Source organism: Eptesicus fuscus, chromosome 1, assembly GCF_027574615.1.
Source record: "Eptesicus fuscus isolate TK198812 chromosome 1, DD_ASM_mEF_20220401, whole genome shotgun sequence".
NCBI classification, from domain to species: Eukaryota; Metazoa; Chordata; class Mammalia; order Chiroptera; family Vespertilionidae; genus Eptesicus; species Eptesicus fuscus.
In genome coordinates this window covers 124,440,983-124,461,674 of record NC_072473.1, presented here as the reverse complement: position 1 = coordinate 124,461,674, position 20,692 = coordinate 124,440,983, and the positions used below count along the sequence as shown (strand labels likewise).

At 52.2% G+C, this 20,692-nt stretch overlaps 1 protein-coding gene across 2 annotated transcripts; it reads left to right on the top strand.

Moving 5' to 3' along the window:
* The first annotated feature begins 2,645 nt into the window (after positions 1 to 2,645).
* On the top strand, positions 2,646 to 12,320 carry IRAK1 (interleukin 1 receptor associated kinase 1). Of its 2 annotated transcripts, none has more exons than XM_054712082.1 (14): positions 2,646 to 2,837; positions 2,941 to 3,108; positions 3,213 to 3,344; positions 3,463 to 3,566; positions 3,740 to 3,925; positions 4,197 to 4,261; positions 4,429 to 4,543; positions 5,392 to 5,510; positions 5,919 to 6,126; positions 6,741 to 6,806; positions 8,395 to 8,631; positions 9,741 to 10,161; positions 10,633 to 10,776; positions 11,180 to 12,320. In XM_054712082.1, exons 1-14 carry the CDS (start codon positions 2,702 to 2,704, stop codon positions 11,239 to 11,241), a joined length of 2,163 nt encoding a protein of 720 aa, XP_054568057.1. In that variant the 5' UTR covers positions 2,646 to 2,701; the 3' UTR covers positions 11,242 to 12,320. The 2 variants fall into 2 exon arrangements, with proteins under 2 accessions (XP_054568057.1, XP_054568026.1); XM_054712051.1 differs by having other exon boundaries at positions 3,737 to 3,925.
* Positions 12,321 to 20,692: the final 8,372 nt, after the last annotated feature.

The window sequence follows — 20,692 nt, the reverse complement described above, 5'->3', positions numbered from 1 at the left end:
TATTCCGCTTGTCCTGGAATTTTCCCAGCTTCTTAACTATTCTATACTAGAGGCCCAGTGCACGAAATTCGTGCACAGGTAAGGTCCCTAGGCCTGGCCCATGATCAGGGCTGATCGGGGCCTTCTGGCTGCTGGCCAGGGCCTGCCTTTGTTCCATGCTGCCTCCTGGTGGTCAGCACACTCATAGCAAGCAGTCAAACCCCTGGTTGGTTGAACTCCCGAGGGGACAATTTGCATATTAGCCTTTTATTATATAGGATAACATTATTACCTGAGACCCTCCATGGTCTCTGCTGAACTGCCTCCCTGCCCAAAGGGGGCGCTGTCATAGCATTTGCAGGTATCATACCCTGCCTGTGCTACTTGGCTTTTGCATAAGGCTGCAGGCTCTCGGGAGCTACCTGCCCCTCCACAGACATCCTCACCAGGAAGTTGCAGGGCTGGAGGGGACAACAACTGCCCAGTGTCCAGCTTCACACGCAAATGTGGACGTATCCATCAGAAGGTGCATTTGAAAGTCCTGGACTTGAATGTTAAAACAAAGGGTTGAAATTCAGCATGTGTGTACTGAGTGTCTCTTGTGTGCCAGGCCTGTCTGGGGTGCTGCAGTCCAGCAGTGAGCAAGTAGGATCAAGTGCCTGTTCCCTTAGAGCTTGGTGTGTGCGTGCATGATAATTTCCCATACGCGGGGTGTGGCTGGCTGCCTTTTGGGGAGTGGTTGTGGCTTCTGGGAAGGGGTTCCAATGGAGGCCCATATTTGGGTGGACCTGGTTTCTGTTTTGTTTTTTTAATATATTTTTATTGATTTTTTTTTTTTTTTTAGAGAGGAAGGGAGAGGGATAGAAACATTGATGAGAGAGGAACATCATGGATCGGCTGCCTCCTGCACGCTCCCCACAGGGGATCAAGCCCACAACCGAGGCCATGTGCCCTGACTGGGAATCAAACCAGTGACCTCTTGGTTCCTGGCTCAACACTCAACCGCTGAGCTGCACACTGGACCTGGTTTCTGGAAACAGCCCTAAGTCCCTGGGAGGACAGCCTGGGAAGGCGAAAGCCCTCTGGGTTCAGGATCGAGAGGACAAGGGGGGGGGGATAGTGAGTGAAGGAGACCTATTGCCTTGCAAGCCTTCATCTATCTGGAGAAGCACCAGAAGACACCTGGTGCTGCTTGTGGGGGCCTTCTCCCCCTCTAGTGGGGGAGGCTCAAGAAGGATGCACCCTAGATGCCAGGCACAGCAGGGGCTGCAGGCCGCTCTGTCAGAGGGGCTTAGGGAGCTTTCACCTTAACTTCCACTTGGGGAGCTGTTTGAGCTCAACCTTGGCACATGAGGGCCAGGAAACGGCAAGTGCAAATTCTGCAGAAGCCCTGGCCCATTCTAGGAACCCCAAGGACTTCTGGCTGGCGCAGGCTGCTGACATGTGCAGAAAGCTAGACATGAGGTGGGAAGGCAGGGGCCACATCGTGACAGCGGTGGAGGCTGCCCTGAAGAGCTAGGACCCATCCAAGCGCTTCGGAAAGCACAGAAAGGTCTTCAGCAGGAAAGCTCTGTGGCTTGATTTGTGCCTGAGAAGAACACCAGGGTAGAGACAGGCAGGGAAGCCAGGAAGCCAGCACATTTGTCCAGGTAAGAGGTAGTAGTGAGGGCAGGGGGCAGGTGGGGAGGAGATGGACTCGAGATGTTCAGGGAGACAGCAGGAGAACAGTGGCTGATGATTGGGAGGGTTGGAGGCTGCAGAGCATTGTGGCAACGGGCAAGAGAGACCAATGTGGCCAAGACGTCAAAACAGGCTGGGGACTGAGCTTGGTGCCTGGCCACTGCTTCAGAAAAGAGGGTGGGAGAAGCCATCCTCACAGGAGTGAGTGCAAACCGAGCCAGAAACGTGACGACAAGAGGGCAGAGGGACAGCAGGAGCTAAAATCCTTTTTTAAAGAGAGAAACACAGTTCATGTGGTAGGAAGGAACCAGCAAAGAAGGAAAAGTGGAAGATATTGTTAAGAGGTAATGCTGGCGCAGGTTCCTGAAGGAGTGGGAAAGATGGGATCCAGGGCACAGGAGGTGGGCGAAAATGCTCCGAGTTGGGGCGGGCTGCTGTACAAATTTCCAGAACGTTCTCCCGGCACCCAGCCACTCGGCCAGCTGACAGGAGTCAGCCAGGGGGGGCTTTGTATATGTAACCCCCATCTGACCCTGTTCTGCCGGCATCTCTGAGGACTCTCCATGCCTCCCAAATAAAGCCAAAACATCTCAATGGGACCTCCCTGTGACTGTCAACAAGGCCCGACTCCAGCCCTTTCTGGAATGCCCCATGCCTTTGCCACAGCCTCCGTCCTCCTCCTCCTCCGTGCTGGGAACCGCTCTCCATCCCCCAGAGCCCCACTCAATGGCCCCCCCTCCTGGAAGCCCATCCTGCCCATCTGAACCCGCGCAGTGGCGCTGCCTTCCCAGGAAGGGACCGCGTGCGGCGCCCCCGTGTGGCCGAGGGCAGCAGCGGCGGCCGTGGCGGCGGCGGCAGCGGCAGCGGCAGCGGCGGCCGCGGCGGGTAAGATGGTGGCGCCCCGGGCACCGCCTCTTCCGCCCGGGCGGGCGTCGCACGAGGCTGGCTTAAAGGGGAAGTGAGTCAGTGTCCGTGGACCCGGCCGGCCGAGGCCCCAAGAGGCCCCGGCCTGGCGACGGCGGCGGCGGCGGCAGCGGCGGCCATGGCTGGGGGCCCGGGCCCGGGGGACCCCGCGGCCCCCGGCGCCCAACACTTCTTGTACGAGGTGCCACCCTGGGTCATGTGCCGCTTCTACAAAGTGATGGACGCCCTGGAGCCCAGTGACTGGTGCCAGTTTGGTACGTGGCGGCGGGCCGGGAGGGGAGGGGAGGGGAGGGGCGGGGCGGGGCAGGGGGCGCGCCGGGCCCCGGCGCCCAGGCCTGATGCCCCCTTGTCCCGCAGCCGCCCTGATTGTGCGTGACCAGACGGAACTCCGGCTGTGCGAACGCTCCGAGCAGCGCACTGCCAGCGTCCTGTGGCCCTGGATCAACCGAAACGCCCGCGTGGCCGACCTCGTGCACATCCTCACGCACTTGCAGCTGCTCCGTGCGAGGGACATCATCACGGCCTGTGAGCGCGCAGCCCTGGGACCTGGGACCCCGGAGCTGGAGGCCTCCCACGGGGCTCCTCCCCCTGCCAAGGCCTAACCAGCCTTTCCTTCCTTAATGTCCCAGGGCACCCTCCCGCCCCCCTCCCAACCTCCAGCACCAAGGCCCTGAGGACCAGCTCCATCCCTGCACCCTCTGAGGCCAAGGTCCCCAGCCCCCCGAAAATGCCGTCGTCAGCTTCAACCGTACTCTCCCCAGGTAAGATGGCTCTGATGTTGGGCTTGATAGACCTGAGGGAAAGGCCACCTTGACCATGGCCATGGCTCTAGACCTTGTCGCTGGTCTCTACCTGCCTCTCACTGGTGTCTTTATGAAGCTTTTCCAGGCTTCCAGACCCATTCTGGGCCTGAGTGTGGCCCTGTCCCAAGCCCTGCTGCCCTCCAGCCACTGCCACCGTCTCTAGAACCTTCTTCTACCAAGGTAGGTGGGTCCCCCGGAAAGGTTCCAGACAAGGAACAAGAAACCCAGGCTTTGGTACACCAGGGAGCCCCGGCCAGTCCAGCTGGGAGGCAGCTGGGGTGCGGGGGAGCTTGTGGCGAGGGCTTAGGGGAGGAGACAGGACGTCACCTGATTGGGGTCTCTTTCCACAGCAGAGCCCAGAGAACCCCGTGTCCTTACTGCAAGGGAACCACCCCTCTCCATTCTGCTGGCCCCTCCATGAGATTTCCCAGGGCACCCACAACTTCTCAGAGGAGCTGAAGATCGGGGAGGGTGGCTTCGGATGTGTGTACCGGGCTGTGCTGAGGAACACGGTGTACGCTGTGAAGAAGCTGAAGGAGGTGGGTGTAGCATCCTGGCGAGGGCCCTGTGGCTTGATTTGTGCCTGAGAAGAACACCAGGGTAGAGACAGGCAGGGAAGGCCGACAGCAAACCCTCGCCTTTCTGATCTTCCCCCTGCTTCCCACACAGCCCTCCAGGTCCCCTGCCCGGGTCCCCAGCCCCTTGGTTGTTCTGGGCCCCGGACAGATGGCACTGGGAGTGGCCATCAAGCCTTGGCTGTAAGAGATTCATGCTTTCCCCCCCACACCCCATTTTCCCTGGGGGCTACAGGAGGCAGACCTGGAGTGGACCACTGTGAAGCAGAGCTTCCTGACCGAAGTGGAGCAGCTGTCACGGTGAGCCTGGGGCGGCCCTCCAGGACCACACACCACGGGACAGCTCCCTCGGATACGGACACCTGCCGGGCCCAGCCTCGCTGAGGGACCAGTAGGGACTGCTCACCCCCACTACAGCGAGACGGAGCCTGGGGGCCAGAGCACTCAGGCCCCACTTTTCCAAGCAGGTTTCGTCACCCAAACATCGTGGACTTTGCTGGCTACTGTGCTCAGAGTGGCTACTACTGCCTTGTCTACGGCTTCCTGCCCAACGGCTCCCTGGAAGACCGCCTCCACTTCCAGGTAGTCTCACCTGGCCTGGCACGCTTTCCCAGAGCTGCAGCACCTGGGCAGAGTGGGCAGGAGGCCCGGGCTCTCGGCCTCCGTGAGTGAGTCCCACCAGCAGGCAGGGCCTGGGCTCAGTCTTTGGCCCAAGGTGGGGGTCACCATTTTCCGTGGCCTCTCCCCTGACTGTTCCTGTCTGCCCGGGAGCTGGGCCTTGGTGCCTCTATAAAAAGGGAGTTATTGCCTCAACTTTCTCCTCTTTTTTAAAAAAAATAGGTTTTTATTGATTTCCGAGAGGAAGGGAGACGGGGAGAGAGCACCGTTAATGATGAGAGAGAATCATTGACCGGCTGCCTCCTGCACGCCCCACACGGGATTGAGCTCGAAACCCGGGCATGTGACCTCCAGGTTCATAGGTCGAGGCTCAACCACTAAGCCACGCCTCTTTGCAAACTGAGTAGCTGAAGGGTGTGGTCAGCGTTGCCCTCGAGGAAAGAGGGCAGTGGGCAGCAGGCTGCACTATCTGGACCCCCCTTTGGGCCCCTGCCCAGTGAGGTGCCCACAAGACACAGGGATGAACTGCACACTGTGGTGGGGGAAGTGGAGAGAAAGCCTCCGACGACGTCCTGATCATCCTGGGACAAGTGAATGAACTTCAGGAAGTGAGAACCGCCGAATTCTATGCTCACAGAGAGCCTGTTCCTAGCCATTTTCCCAGCGTGCTTTATAAAGCAGTGGAAACTAAGGCCTAGAGAGTGAAGTGTTTGTCCAGATCCCACAGTGACAGGTGGAGGGAGGGTTGGGGGTCAAGGAACGGTGCCCCCCCCAGCCTCCTCCATGCCCCTTTGCTCCCTCTGCTGCTCCAGACCCAGGCCTGCTCCCCTCTCTCCTGGCCTCAGCGCCTGGACATCCTTCTGGGCACGGCCCGGGCTATTCAGTTTTTGCATCAGGACAGCCCCAGCCTCATCCATGGAGATGTCAAGAGGTAAGGAGGGGACACAGCCGGGCCCCGGGGTCCCCTGAGAGCTGCAGGAGTGGCGTCTATGGCAAGACAATGATGCTCCCAAAACCTTCCACCAGCAGGGAATGTGGTCCAGGGAAGGCCCGCCCCGAGTGCCCCTCATGAAAATAGGCCTGCCCTCTCCTGCTCAAGGTGGAAGTGGGGGACATAGCCCTGAGGCCTGGGACATCACAGCTGGGGGCCAGGGTCACTGAGTACCTGGCATGGGACAGATGTGGAAGCAAAAGCCAAGGACAGGCCCCACTGGTGTGTAGGGGCTGAACTGTGCAGTGTGGCGGCTTCGAGCCCAATGACATCAGGGCCAGGCAGGTGTGGGAGGGGAGAGCGAGCTGGGGCCAGGGCCAAGTTCACACCTTGCCCTTCTTCCCTCAGTTCCAACGTCCTGCTGGACGATAGACTGATGCCTAAACTGGGAGACTTTGGCCTGGCCCGTCTCAGCCGTTTCGCAGCGGCCAAACCTGGTCAGAGCAGCACCGTGGCCCGGACGCAGACTGTGCGCGGCACCCTGGCCTACCTGCCCGAGGAATACATCAAGACTGGGAGGCTGGCCGTGGACACCGATACCTTCAGCTTTGGCGTGGTGAGCCACGGCCCCCTCTGCTGGCTGGAGGGGGGGCAGCTGAGGCCAGCCAGGGTAGGAGGGCCTGGAGAATTCCACGTGGAGACAAGGCCAACCTGCAGGAAGCTAACGGAGCTTCAGCTGCAGGCCCCTCCCTCCCTGGCATGGGCCCCTTCTTTGGCCCCGTTACCTCATTTCATATTTGTCATTTTGCTTTTTTAAAATGTATTTTTTATTGATTTCAGAGAAGAAGGGAGGGAGAGAGAGAGATCGAAGCATCAATGATGAGAAGCATTGATCGGCTGCCTCCGGCACGCCCCCTACTGGGGACCGGGCGCAAAACTCGGGCATGTGCCCTGACCAGGAATTGAACTGGTGACCTTCTGGCTCATAGGTCCACACTCAACCACTGAGCCACTCCTGCCGAGCTGTCCTTTTGCATTCTTTTTCTTCAAGTCGGTGCCCCATACTGTCAAAGCTTCCCTGTAGTGTGCTAGTCCTGATTGGCTCATCCAAGGGCTGGGCCAGTATATCTACCCCACAAGCCACCTCTGCTTGCAGCCCTCCCCACCAAGGCCTGGGGCGGCACCATCCCAGAAGCCACTGCTGTGCCCTTCATCCTGCTCTCTCTCCAGGTAGTTCTGGAAACCCTGGCTGGCCAGAGGGCTGTGAGAATGCATGGTGCCAAGACCAAGTACCTGGTGAGCCTCCTGAGCAGGGCAGGGAGGGAGGCAGACAGGAAGCATGAGGGGCAGACAGGGCAGGGCGCGGGGCAGGGAGGCGCTGCTCCTGACAACCAACAGGTGCAGCCCTGGAGGGGTGGAATGTTCTGGAATGCAACCACAGAAGCCAACCTTTGCTGCTGCTGACTCACCTTTGAAAGTAGGCAGGGCACCCGCAGCTTCCTTTACCTTGCTGAAGAGAAACCTGTCTTTCTTCTGTAGATGCTCTGGGCTTTTCCAGACCCCACCCGGGCTGGGGGGAAGGGAGGGGGGCATCCCAGCAAATCCCTGCTCTTTCTGGACCCCTTTCTGGACCGGTGCGGAAACAGATTTCATGCCCGAGCAGCACTTGACCAACTGGCGTACCTCCGGCTGCTTCTGCTCCTGGCTTGGGGCTGTTTCTGTCCATTGCCGGGCCTGGGACAGGAACCAGGGAGCCAGACAGGAGCCCTCCTTCCCTCACCTTCCACACCCATCAGCACATCCCACCGGGGCTGCTCTCTATTGTCATCACCGCCCCGACCCCTCAGGGGGTCTTTCTTTGGTCTTCTTTGGATCCTTTCTAATCTGTTCTCCGTGCTGCCAAATTAATCGTTTAAAAACAAAGAGCCCTGGCCCTGTAGCTCCATTGGTTGGAGTGTCGTCCGATGTGCCAAGGTTGTGAATTCATACAAGAGTCAACCAATGAATGCATTCATAAGTGGAACAACGGGTCTCCTTCCCTCTCTCCCTTCCCTCTTTTTCTCCCTCTTTTCTTCTCTCTCTAAAACAGGGGTGGGGAATGTCCTGCCCACAGGCCTTATAAGGCCCTTGAAATCACTTGGTCCGGCCCTGCCAAGGCATTAGGGGTGAGTTAATTAAATGTTTGACCCAATATAGCAGGCTCATTTTTAACCTGATGATTTTTGCATGGCCTGAGAATGATCTTATAAATATCCAAATGGCCCTTGGCAGAAAAAAGGATCCCCACCCCTGATCTAAAATCAATAGAAAGGTGGGAATTGTAAAGACAACAGGGAAGCCACGTCGCTTTCCCATTGTACTGGGGGTGAAGGCCCGATGCCTGAACGCAGCCTCAACTCCCCGGGTCCCACCGCCCCCAGCCTTCTCTCTGTCCTCTAGTCTCCCTGCTGCCTATCGTAGGGCCTCAAAAGCCACCCCCCACTCAGATGCTTCCTCCTGGTCCTTCCTCTCTCAGAACTCAAAAGTGGCCTCCAGTCCTAGGGTGTCTCTCCGTGGTACGTCCCCCTTCTTGGTTCTACCCTCCCTGGTTAACTCATGCCTTGGGATCCCAGCTCAGGTGCCACTTGCTCATGGGCCTCCATTGCTTTTCTAGGCTGCTTGTGGGCGTCTCTCCCCCCCCACCCCCCCAGGAAGTCCGCTCTGTGAAAGTGGCCCAGGCTGTTCTGTTTGTCGCTGTATCCCTAGGGCCTCGGGCAGTGCTGGGCACACAGCGGGTGCTTAACCCCCCAAAGGGAGACCACAGGAGTCAGTGACCGCGGGCCTGGGGGATTCAGCCAAAGGCACTGCCTCCCTAGTGGCCATGCTCACAGTGTCTGTCCCACAGAAAGACCTGGTTAAAGAGGAAGCTGAGGATGCCGGGGTGGCCCTGAAAAGCACCCAGACCACACTCCAAGCGGGTCTGGCCTCAGATGCCTGGGCTGCCCCAATCGCCTCTCAGATCTACAAGAAGCACCTGGATCCCAGGCCTGGGCCCTGCCCGCCCGAGCTAGGCCTGGCCCTGGGCCAGCTGGCCTGCTGCTGCCTGCACCACCGGGCTAAGAGGAGACCCCCCATGACCCAGGTATCCTAGGGGAGGGGGACAGAAAGCATTTGAGGCGCCTCCTGCCCGTGGGGGCAGTGGCCTGCTGGGAACCCCACATTCCTGGCACTGCCCTGTAGCGAGCCAACCAGCACCTGTCCGGCATCTTTCTGGAGACCAGGTCTCCATATATTTCTCACCCGTTGGTTCTGCCTGGGGTGGCGGGAGCTCCACTGAACTCTGCCTGGTGTATAGAGGCAAAGGGCTTCTGTTGCGCCCCCTTCTGGATGTACCGCACCACTGCACCTGCCTTTTTCTGGCCCTTCCCTGGCCCCCACCTCTTTCCCTCTGACAGTTGAGACTAGAGAAGCCCCATTTGAGGGCAGCAGGGCAGTGAGATTTACGTTCTTTTTTTTTTTTTTTTAATATATTTTTAGCCGAAACCGGTTTGGCTCAGTGACTAGAGCGTCGGCCTGCAGACTGAAGGGTCCCAGGTTCGATTCCGGTCAAGGGCATGTACCTTGGTTGCGGGCACATCCCCAGTGGGGGGTGTGCAGGAGGCAGCTGGTTGATGTTTCTAGCTCTCTATTCTCCCTTCCTCTCTGTAAAAAAATCAATAAAATATATTTTAAAAAAGAAATTATTTTTATTGATATCAGAGAGGAAGGGAGAGGGAGAGATAGAAACATCAATGATGAGAATCATTGATCAGCTGCTTCCTGCGCGCACCCCACGAGCATGTGCCCTGACCAGGAATGGACCCGCGACCTCCTGGTTCATAGGTCGACGCTCAACCCCTGAGCCACGCTGGCCAAGAGAGATTCACTTTCTAGAAGACAGAGAAGTCATTTTCAGTCCTTAGCTTCGATGGCTGTGACTCAGCGCTCCTTGGGGCAGGGACAAGGGGGCAAGGGACAGCTTTCCCAGCTGCAGGATATACCGTCTTGGGGGGCCCCCGCAGCCTCCAGAGTGGCTGTGTGGGGCCTGGGGTGGCAGCCCAAGCCCCAAGGCAGGTCACAGATGCCCCGAAGCAGCCTTGCGGTTTGAGTGTCTCCTGTGAGGGCTGTGATTGGTCATGGCCTAGCTGGCCTGCCCAAGAGCAAGGGAGATCCCACCCACCACGTGCCCTGAGCCCCTCTTTCTCCTCACAGGTGTACGAGAGGTTGGAGAAGCTTCAGGTCACAGTGGCAGGGCCGTCCCTGGAGGCAGAGGCTGCCGGCCGCAACCCCCCTTCCCCACAGGAAAACTCCTACATGTCCACCGCCAGCAATGCCAGTCCCTGGCAGCCCCTGGCAGCGCCCTCAGGAACCCCGGCCCCGGCGACAGAGCGGCTCCAGAAAGGCCCCAACCAGCCCGTGGAGAGTGATGAGAGTGTGTCTGGCGTGTCTGCCGCCCTGCATTCCTGGCACCTGACCGCAGGCTGCCCTCCAGGCCCCGCCCTGCCAGACAGCCCTGCCCAGGGGGCTGCCACGTGGACCCCTGCACCCGTCAGGCAGGCCAGCTGTACTCAAGCGAGTGCCGCCCGAGAGTCATGGGGGAGCAGCCCGGAGCCCCGGCCCAAGGCTGTGGAAGGTAGCTGGGGACAAGCGCCCAGAATAGGAACCGGGGGCCTCCTTTGGCAGCGGTCCCCAAACCTTGCACCCCCAGCCTCTGGGGTGAGGCCACTGGGGGCCTGCTGTAAGCTCACTCTCTCCCTGGCCAGTTCCCGGCCTCTGTCTTAGGGCAGGTGGCCTGCCCAGCCTTGGAAAGGGACCCAGAGGACAGCTCGGTGCTGTCATCTCCCCAGGCCGTGCCCTCCCCCCCCCCAGATGGGTGGGAGGAGGCCAGGAGCTCACTTCCTGAAAGCTGGGGACAAGGAAAGCGCTCTGTTCATGGCCACCAGCCTCCTAGATGCTGCCCTCGGGGCACGAGGACTTCTGCCTGAAGGGGCCGGAAGCTAGGCTGGGGGGGGGGCTGGGAAATCTCGTGAGACTGAAGTGTCTCGTGAGAAGTGCCTAGGGACAACAGCCCCTGAAGCTAAGACGATGCTCTCTCTTCCCCCAGGATCACTCCTGGGCAGCTCTGCATCATCGCAGCCACCACAGATCGTCATCAACCCGGCCCGACAGAAGATGGTGCAGAAGTTGGCCTTGTATGAGGACGGGGTCCTAGACAGCCTGCAGCTGCTGTCGTCCAGCTCCCTCCCAGGTACCCCGTGTGCGCTCTGCAGCTGGACGCTCGGCCTCCTGCCAGCCCCAAACAGCAGTGTTCCTTCTGACGGTGCACCGATGAGGCCCCCCGCCCCGCTCCCTCAGGGTGTGGGCCAGTGCGGGGGCAGGCCACCCACCCCGTCTCACAATGGCTGGAAGCCCAGCCTGGCCCGGTGCCTCCCTCATTTTCTCCTAGAACAGCACCTTCCCTTATAGCCCTGGGGTGCCAGTGCCCCCGTTTGCTTCCAGCAAGAATTTTCCATGCAGGTGCCATTTGAACAAGGAACAGAAACCCCCTCATTCCAGAGAGCATCCTGGGAGCTGAGGGGAACCATGGCCCAGCCCTCTGGCAGCCCAGGAGGCTCCCCCATTGACTGACTGGCGTTTCCCCCCCTCTGCAGGCTTGGGCCTGGACCACCGAAACAGGCGGGGCCCGGAAGAGAGTGATGACTTTCAGAGCTGATCTCTTCACCCAGGCACATCCCCCAAACCCGGAAGTCAAAGTTCTCATGGTTGCAAGTTCTCAGAGCACACGCAAACCCTCAGGAGCCTGTGGGCAGTAGGGATGGGGCCCTAGCCTCGCAGGGCAGAGCAGATGGTGGCCCCTGTGCTGTAAGGGTGTGGGCACAGGCCAGACTCAGAGCCACCGGGGCCGGCTGCCGGAAGCCGTCCGTAGGGCAGGACATCTCAAAGGCCTGCCTTCAGCCCAGCACTTGGGGGAGAGGAAAGCCACCGTCATGGGAGGGGTGTGTGGGGGAGGAATGCATGTCTGAAGGCTGCTGGCTGCCCAGGCCAGAGGAGAGTGGGTGGGACCACTAGTACAGTGGGATGCAGCGGGGAGCTGGCTCCCCTGAGGGCTGGGTAAGCCATGTGCAGCCCAGGCCAACAGCAGCCGCCCACAGCCCTTCCCTTTGTCCTTAGCTGAAGCCCTGCAGGAAAATGCCACTCTGTGCAATAGTGCAGGTGAGGCCCGGGGCCCTCCCACCTGCTTACAATGTGGAGAAGTGAGGTGTGGTTACCCCTATGGTTCAGTCCACTAGCTAGAAGTTAGGGTTCTGAGATACCCCAGAGACTCCAGCAGCGCCCCACATCAAGCCAGTGTCCGTAGGCTTGTCTGAGGAGCTGGGAGCTCGCCTAACATGACTGCCTGCCAGCCAGGCCACCCCTAGATGCTAGAGACGGGCTCCCAAACCGAGTCAGCCTCCAGAGGCTGCAGGCTCAGCACCAGGCCCAGGCACTGGTGTCACAAAGGGGCCACTTCTCAAGGTTCGCTTTGGCCCAAGTCCTGTGTTCCCCAGACAGTGGGAAGCCCCAAGGTGAGAAGTTGGGATCGAGACAGAGAAAGAGGAAAAAGAAAACGGGACTTGCAGTTTTAGAAGCAAGTGAAGTTTCATGAGAAGGAGTGTCCTCGAAAGCAGCCCAGGGCTGTAGCACATGCTTACAATGATTTTGTGTCCACAGTCATGACACACTACATGCCCCACAAAGCTAGGCATTGGTGAAGTCCAAGTTGTACTAGAGCAATAAAATCTTATGTTTCAATCTCTGGTTGTACTTGTGGAGTTTGTTGCACTGAAAGCTTCAAGCTTTTCCAATGCTTTTCAACTCAGGCTTCCAGAGTGCCCAACACAAAACACCAGACCCTCCCCCTCCCCCCCCAATCCTCTGGAGGTCCTTATTTCTATTCCCAGTAAGTCACCATACTGGTGGCAGGTCCACAACACCACTACCCATCAGTACTCTCATGGGTTGTTAAATTTTCCCTATATATTTCATGGGGTTTTTAAAAACTATGTTTTTATTGATTTCAGAGAGGAAGAGATAGAAACATCAATGATGAGAGAAAATCATTGATCGGCTGCCTCCTGCACGCCCCCCTACTGGAGATCCAGCCCACAACCCGGGCATGTGCCCTTGACCGGAATCAAACCTGGGACCCTTCAGTCCGTAGGCCAATGCTCTATCCACTGAGCCAAACCAGCTAGGGTTATTTTATGGGTTTTGATACTATTGTAAATGATGCCTTGATAGCATTTTCTAATTGGTCATTGATAATGTATAGGAATACAACTGAGTTTTATCTATTGGCTCTGTATTCTGTGACCTTGCTTAAATTCACTTATTTAGCTTTAGCAGTTTTTTTGTAAAATGCCTTGGGATAGTACACAATCACTTCATCTGCAAATAAAGGCAGTTTTAACACTTCCTTTTCCAATCTGCCTTTTAGTTCTTTTTCTTGCCGGATTGCACTAGCTAGCGCCTCTAATCAAATCTTAAATACAAGTGGTGAAAGTAGACATCCTTGCCTTGTTCTCAATTGTAGGTGCAAAGTATTATCTTTCCGCATTAAGTATGATGCTAGCTGTAGGACTGTCAAACACGGATTTTGTCAATGTGAAACACATCCATTGGTTTTCAAATATTAAACCAACTTTGCATTCCCTATTTAAAAAGAGCACTTGCTGAATTTCATTTGCTAATATCTCTTGAGAATTTTTGCATTTATGTTCATGAAGGATATTGATCTGTAGTTTCCTGGTAATATCTTCACCAGGTTTTGGTAGCAAGGCCTCATAAAATAAATTCGAAAGTGTTCCCTTCTCTTATTTTCTTAAGGGGCTTGTGTATGCTTGGTGTTCATTTCTTTCAATGTTTGATGGATTCACCAGTGAAGGCTTCTGTACTTCTTTGTGGGAGGTTTTTAATTACACATTCAATTTCTTTAATTATCTATCAGCCCATTCAGATTTTCTGCTTCATGTGTCAGTTTTAGTAATTTGGGTCTTTCAAGGAATTTGCCTATTTCATCTAAATTATAAAGTTAATAATCCCCTCCAAAATGTTCTATCAGCAGTTTTCAATATTTTTCATCTCACATAAACTAATTACTAAAATTCTGCAGCACACCAAAAAATATTTTTTGCCAAACTGACAAAAATAGGTATAATTTTGACTCATCCACACTAGATGGCTATTGTGTTGGCTGTTGTCATTTTTTTTATTTGACAATCTAAGGGAAAAGAGGTCAGTTCCCATGACTAAATGGTCAGGTACTGCATGTTTTGAAAATTCTTGGCAGCACACTGGTTGAAAATCACTGTCCTAGATAGCTTATCTCGATTTTATCAAACACTTTCAAAGTACCAAATTTTGGTTTCATTGATTTTTCTCCATTGTTTACCCATTTTCTATTTTGTTAATGTCCGCTCCTTACCCTTTCCTTTCTTTTACTTACTTTGGAATAATAAAACTTATTTTGGTTTTCATTTGCTCACCTTTTTTTCCAACTTCTTAAAATGTAACCTTAAAATAATTGGTTTTAAACCTTTTTTTCCTAACATAAACATTTAAAGCTACAAATTCCCTTTGAGAACAGCTTTAGTTGAATTCTACTTATTTGGCTATGTTCTATTTTAATTATCATTCAGTTCATAATGTTCTCTTCCCGTGCAATTACTTCTTTAATGTCTTACATAGAAGTACATTGAGTTCCCAAATATTTGGGGGGGTTGCAGATAACTTTTCGTTATGTGTTTTTAATTCCATTGTGGTCAGAGAATTTACTCTGTATGATTTTATTCCTTTTAAAATTATTGAGACTTAGCTTGGTGAATGTTCCATATATATTTTTGTTGTTGTTGTTATTGTTGGTAATCCTCACCCGAGGATGTTTTTCCATTGATCCTTTTAGAGAGAGTGGAAGAGAGGAAAAGACAGAGAAAAACATCCATGTGAGAGAAACACATCGATTGGTTGTCTCCTGCACGCACCCTGACCAGGGCCGGGGGAGGAGCCTGCAACCAAGGTACATGCCCTTGACGGGAATTGAACCTAGGACTCTTTAGTCTGCTGGGACCCTTCAGTCTGCAGGCCAACGCTCTATCCACTGAGCCAAACCTGCTAGGGCTATTCTATGTAGATTTTAAGAGTATATATTTTGCAGTTGGGTGGAGTACTAATTAGGTCAAGGTGGTGGATAGCGTTGTTCAAGTCTTCAGTATCCTTGCTGATTTTCTATCCACCAGTTCTCTCTGGCAGACTGAGAGGAAATATCACAGTCTCCAATTGTAATGGTGGATGCGCCTTCTTTCAGTTCTGTAAGATTTTGCAGCATCTATTTTGCATTGGGTGCATACACATTGAGGATTGTTAAGTTTTCTTGAGAAATTGACCCTTTTATCATCTTGATATACCCCTCTTTATCTCCGGTAATATTCTTTCTTTTGATGTCGGCTTTGTCAAGTATAAATATAGCCACTCCAGCTTCTTTTTTAAAGATATATTTTTATTGATTTGAGAGAGAGAGGAAGGGAAACATCAATGCGAGAGAGAAACATCGATCGGCTGCCTTCCTGCCTCCTGCATGTACTCTGACCACAAACCAGGTATGTGCCCTGACCCAGAATCGAACTGGTGACTTTTTGGTGCACAGGACGACACAGCAAACTGAGCCACACCAGCCAGGGCCAGCCCAACTTTGTTATAATTTGTTTTGCCATATAACTTTTTCTCTTCTTTTAACCTACCTGTGTCTTTATATTTATAGTGCACTTATAAGACAACATATGGTTTCAGCTTACTTTTTTTTTAAATATATTTTATTGATTTTTTTTACAGAGAGGAAGAGAGAGGGATAGAGAGTTAGAAACATCGATGAGAGAGAAACATCGATCAGCTGCCTCTTGCACACCCCCTACTGGGGATGTGCCCACAACCAAGGTACATGCCCTTGACCGGAATCGAACCTGGGACCCTTGAGTCCGCAGGCCGACGCTCTATCCACTGAGCCAAACCGGTTTCGGCTCAGCTTACTTTTGGAACCAGTCTGATAATATCTGCCTTTAATTGGTTTGTTTAATCCATTTACATGTAATGGTTGAGCTCAAGTCTACCATCATGCTATTTGTTTCCCATTTGTTCCATCTGTTCTTGGTTCCTTTTTCCTTTGTTCCCTGGCTTCTTTTGGATTCATCAAATGTTTCTGGTGTTCTACTTTTTCTCCACTAGTGGCTTATTCACTCTAATAACTGGTTCTGCTCAAGAGCCCCCTTTCTGCCCAGCTGGCGTGGCTCAGTGGTTGAGTGTCATCCTATGAACCAGAAGGTAACAGTTCGATTCCTGGTCGGGGCACATGCCCAGGTTGCGGGCTCACTCCCCAGTGGGGGACGTACAGGAGGCAGCTGATCCATGATTCTCTCCTATCATTGATATTTCTCTCTCTCTCCTCTCCCTCTCCCTTCCTCTCTCTGAAATCAATAAAAACAGATTTTTTTAACAAAGGAAAGAAGTGTTTGTTTATAGATTAAACAGTATATTAGACATGCACTGTATATAAGAAAGGTTAAAACGGAATCATTTGGGAGACTGGAAGGAATTCATTCAATTTACATTATTTCTAATGGGAAAAAATGATTTGGTTTTCAAACAAATTGCTTCTCGAAAAGCCTTCCGGAACAAATCAAGCCTGGGAGACAAGGTTCCACTGTAATTCTTGGCTCTTCAGGTCATCCCATCTTTCTCCTGCATGATCAATTTCTCCCTTGCTCCTGGATCTATTTTCATCAAATATGTTCCATTCTTTTTTTTTGTTTTTAATATATTTTATTGATTTTTTTTTTTTTTACAGAGAGGAAGGGAGAGGGATAAAGAGTTTGAAACATCGATAAGAGAGAAACATCGATCAGCTGCTTCCTGCACACCCCCTACTGGGGATGTGGCCCACAACCAAGGTACATGCCCTTGACCGGAATCGAACCTGGGACCCTTGAGTCCGCAGGCCGATGCTCTATCCACTGAGCCAAACCGGTTAGGGCAAATATGTTCCATTCTTAAAGAGGTCATTTGACCCAAGACCTCTATCCAATCACAACCCTAATTCTATGTTACTCTTTATAGCCAAAATAATTACCTATTTCCTCACTTCTTCTCTCTTCAACCCCTCCTAATCTGGCTCTGACCCCACCACTCCACCAGAGTGGTTTCAAAGATACCAATGATCATGTTGGCACTTCCAGTGACCTTTCTCTGACTTCATCCTATGGGCCTCTTGGTGCCCACACCCCCTCTGACCGCCCTCCTCTGGCAACCTCCCCAACATGCCCTCTCTGTCTCCTCTCCTCAACCTCTACAAGGTAGGAGTCCCTCAGGGCTCACCCTGGACCCTCATTGCTACCTCCACTCACTCTTGTAGTGAACTCACTCATTCTCATGGCTCTAAAGACCATCTATCTATTAATCATTCCCAAATAACGTCTGCAACAATGAGCTCTCCTCTGAGCTTTTCACCCATACTTCCAAATGCCTGCCACAGGCATGGCTTCTGACGTCTCACAGGTCGCCATAGTTCTGTTAACTGACAAAACAGAACTTTGGATTCCCAGTTGCCACAAGTTTTCTGTGTGCCACTACCACCACCTTCCCACCCAGCTGCCCGAGCCAGACCTCAAAAGTTAGGCTTTTGAAATAGAATTCATTAAGGAGGTTTAACTTAAAGGCAGAAAAGTACACAAACTATACATGTATAGCTCAGTGATTTTTGTGTGTGTTAATTCTCATTTCTTCCGTTGATTTTTTTTTTTTTGAGAGAGAGAAAGAGAGCGAGGAAGGGAAGGAGGGAGGAGAGAGAGAGAGAGAGATGCAAATGTGAGAGACACAATGGTGGGACCTGGGCTGGGATCTGGCTTGCAACTCAGGTGCATACCCTTGACCGGAATCAAACCTGGACCCTTTGGTCCAAGGGCTGACACTCTAACTACCAAGCCAAACCAGTCAGGGCTACAATCCAGCTTTTGATGATAGGAGTGCCAGAGAATTTGTGCACGTGTTTAAAACCAGTACAAGGGCATTTCTGTCACCCTGGGAAGGTTCCTCACACAAGAGAGACCAGGGACACATAGATTAGTTTTGCATGTTCTTGAACTTCGCAAGGTCATGAAGATACTGTCCTTCGACTTTTAGAGACTTGGTTGCTTTACCTTTCATATTTAGGTCTAGCCCAGCTGGCTGGCGTGGCTCCGTGGTTGAACGTTGACCTGTGAACCAGGAGGTCACTGTTCAATTCCTGGGCAGGGCACATGCCTGGGTTGTGGGCTTGATCCCCTGTGAGAGGTGTGCAGGAGGCAGCCGATCAGTGATTCTCTCATCATTGATGTTTCTCTCTCTCTCTCCCTTCCTCTCTGATATCAATAAAAACATATTTTTTAAAAAGCTGTAATATCTTTAAAAAAACATATTTAGGTCTATGCTACATCTCAAATTGATTTTTGTTTCTGGTGGTAGGTAGGCATCAAGATGTCCTGCTTTCCGACATGGACATCCAATTTATCCCACACCAGTTAGTAAAAAGACTATCTTTCCCCACTGAATGTGAATGTGGGAACTTTCTCATCTATCTATCTATCTATCTATCTATCTATCTATCTATCTATATGTCTATATCTATATCTATATCTATATCTATCTATCTATCTATCTATATATATATATATATATATATATATATATTATTGATTTTTTACAGGGAGGAAGGGAGAGGGATAGAGTTAGAAACATCAATGAGAGAGAAACATCAATCAGCTGCCTCCTGCACACCCCCTGCTGGGGATGTGCCCGCAACCAAGGTACATGCCCTTGACCGGAATCGAACCCGGGACCAATCAGTCCGCAGGCCAACGCTCTATCCACTGAGCCAAACCAGTTAGGGCTCTCAGCTATCTCTTGACTGTATTTGCACAGGCCTGCTTCTAGCCTGTGTTCTGTTACATCAGTCTATCTGTCCCTGCAAAATACCACACTAGCTTAATTACTGTAGTCTTAGAACAAGTCTTGTTTTTTGTTTTGTTTTGTTTTAAATATATTTTTACTGATTTCAGAGAGGAAGGGCAAGAGAGAGAAATAGAAACATCAGGGACGAGAGAAAATCATCAATCGGCTGCCTCCTGCACGTCCCACACTGGGGATCGAGCCCAAAACTCAGTCATGTGCCCTGACCGGGAATGGAACCGTGACCTCCTGGTTCATAGGTCGGCACTCAACGACTGAGCCACACCAGCTGGGCTAGAGTAAAGCTTAATTTCTGTTAGCAGTAATTCCAACAATTTGTTCTTCTTCAAGCTTGTCTTAGTTATTATAGGCCCTTTGCATTTCCATTTAAATGATGGAGCAATTGGAACTCTCAGCCACTGCTGGTGGGAATGTAAAATGGTCCCGCCACTTTGGAAAATGGTTTGGCAGTGTCTTAAAATATCATCCACTTACACCAGGGGTGGGGAACCTTTTTCCTGCCAAGGGCCATTTGGATATTTATAACATCATTCTTGGGCCATGCAAAAGTTATCAACTTAAAAATTAGCCTGGTATGCCCAGCCGGCGTGGCTCAGTGGTTGTGCGTTGACCTATGAACCAGGAGGTCACAGTTCGATTCCCGGTCAGGGCACATGTCCGAGTTGCGGGCTCGATCCCCAGTGTGGGGCGTGCAGGAGGCAGCCGATCAATGATTCTCTCTCATCATGATGTTTCTATCTCTCTCTCTCTCCCTTCTTCTCTAAAATCAATAAAAATATATTTTTTAAAAATGTGTTCCTCGCCGAAACTGGTTTGGCTCAGTGGATAGAGCATCGGCCTGTGTACTGAAGGGTCCCAGGTTCGATTCCGGTCAAGGGCATGTACCTTGGTTGCGGGCACATCCCCAGGAGGGGGTGTGCAGGAGGCAGCTGATTGCTCTATCCCTCTCTCTTCCTCTCTGTAAAAAAAAAAAAAAAAAATCAATAAAAAAATGAGCCTGCTATATTTGGTCAAACACTTCATTAACTCACCCCTAATGCCTTGGCAGGGCCAGATCAAATGATTTCTCAGGCCTTATACGGCCCGCGGGCCAGACGTTCCCCACCCCTGACATACACTGTGATACAAGTGCTCCACTCTGAGGACTTACCCAAGAGGAACGGATTTATACTTCCACACAAAGCCTTGTACACAAGTGTTCACAGCAGCTCCATTCACAATAGCCAGACAGTGCAGACAATCCAAATGGCCATCAGGTGGCTGGATAAACAAATTGGGTGTTCACACAACGAAAGACTACTTAGGAACAACAACAACAACAAAAGTCTATTGGAGTCAGAATAACTACACTGGCCAAAAGGAGCCAGGCAAAAAATAAAATAAAATGAAATGAAAAAGGCTTAAGGGCAGGATGACTTCATTTACATACAATTCTAGAAAATGCAGACTTATCTCTCTTTACAGAAAGCTGATCAGTGACTGCCTAAGGGTAGCTGGGGAGGGGTGGGCCAGAGGTACAAGGAAACTCTTGGGAGTGATGGATGTGTTCGTTCAATTGTGGTGCCAGTTTCACAGATAAAACCTTCGACATGTAGGCTTTAAATATGTGCAGTTTATTTTATGCCAACTCTACCTCAATAAAGCTGTTTTTAAAATATATATTGTGTCTCAGCCATGGCCAGTAGCTTAGTTTGTTAGACCATCATCCCGATATGCCCAAGTTTCTGGATCCATCCCCAGTCAGGGCACATTCAAGAGTCAGTCAATGAAAGCATAGAAAAGTGGAACAACAAATCAATGTTTCTCTCTTTCTCCCTCACTCTCTAAAATCAGTCTATAAATAAATTTAGAATATCTATTGTGTCTCTTTTAAGCAGCATCTTGTTGGGGGTTTTTCCCTTTAATCCAGCCTACCAATGATTATTTAACCATTTACATTTTATTTTATTTTTAAATATATTTTTATTGATTTCAGAGGAAGGGAGATGGAGAGAGAGATAGAAACATCAATGATGAGAGAGAATCATTGATCGGCTGCCTCCTGCACACCCTCCACTGGGGATGGAGCCCACAACCCGGGCATGTGCCCTGACCGGGAATCGAACTATGACCTCCTGGTTCAGAGGTCTCTG

Coding starts and splice junctions, on each gene's coding strand:
- IRAK1 (XM_054712051.1), top strand. CDS start 2,702: ATGGCTGGGGGCCCGGGCCCGGGGGACCCCGCGGCCCCCGGCGCCCAA. Junction 5,511..5,918: donor ATCCATGGAGATGTCAAGAG/GTAAGGAGGGGA, acceptor TTCTTCCCTCAG/TTCCAACGTCCTGCTGGACG. Junction 6,127..6,740: donor ATACCTTCAGCTTTGGCGTG/GTGAGCCACGGC, acceptor CTCTCTCTCCAG/GTAGTTCTGGAAACCCTGGC.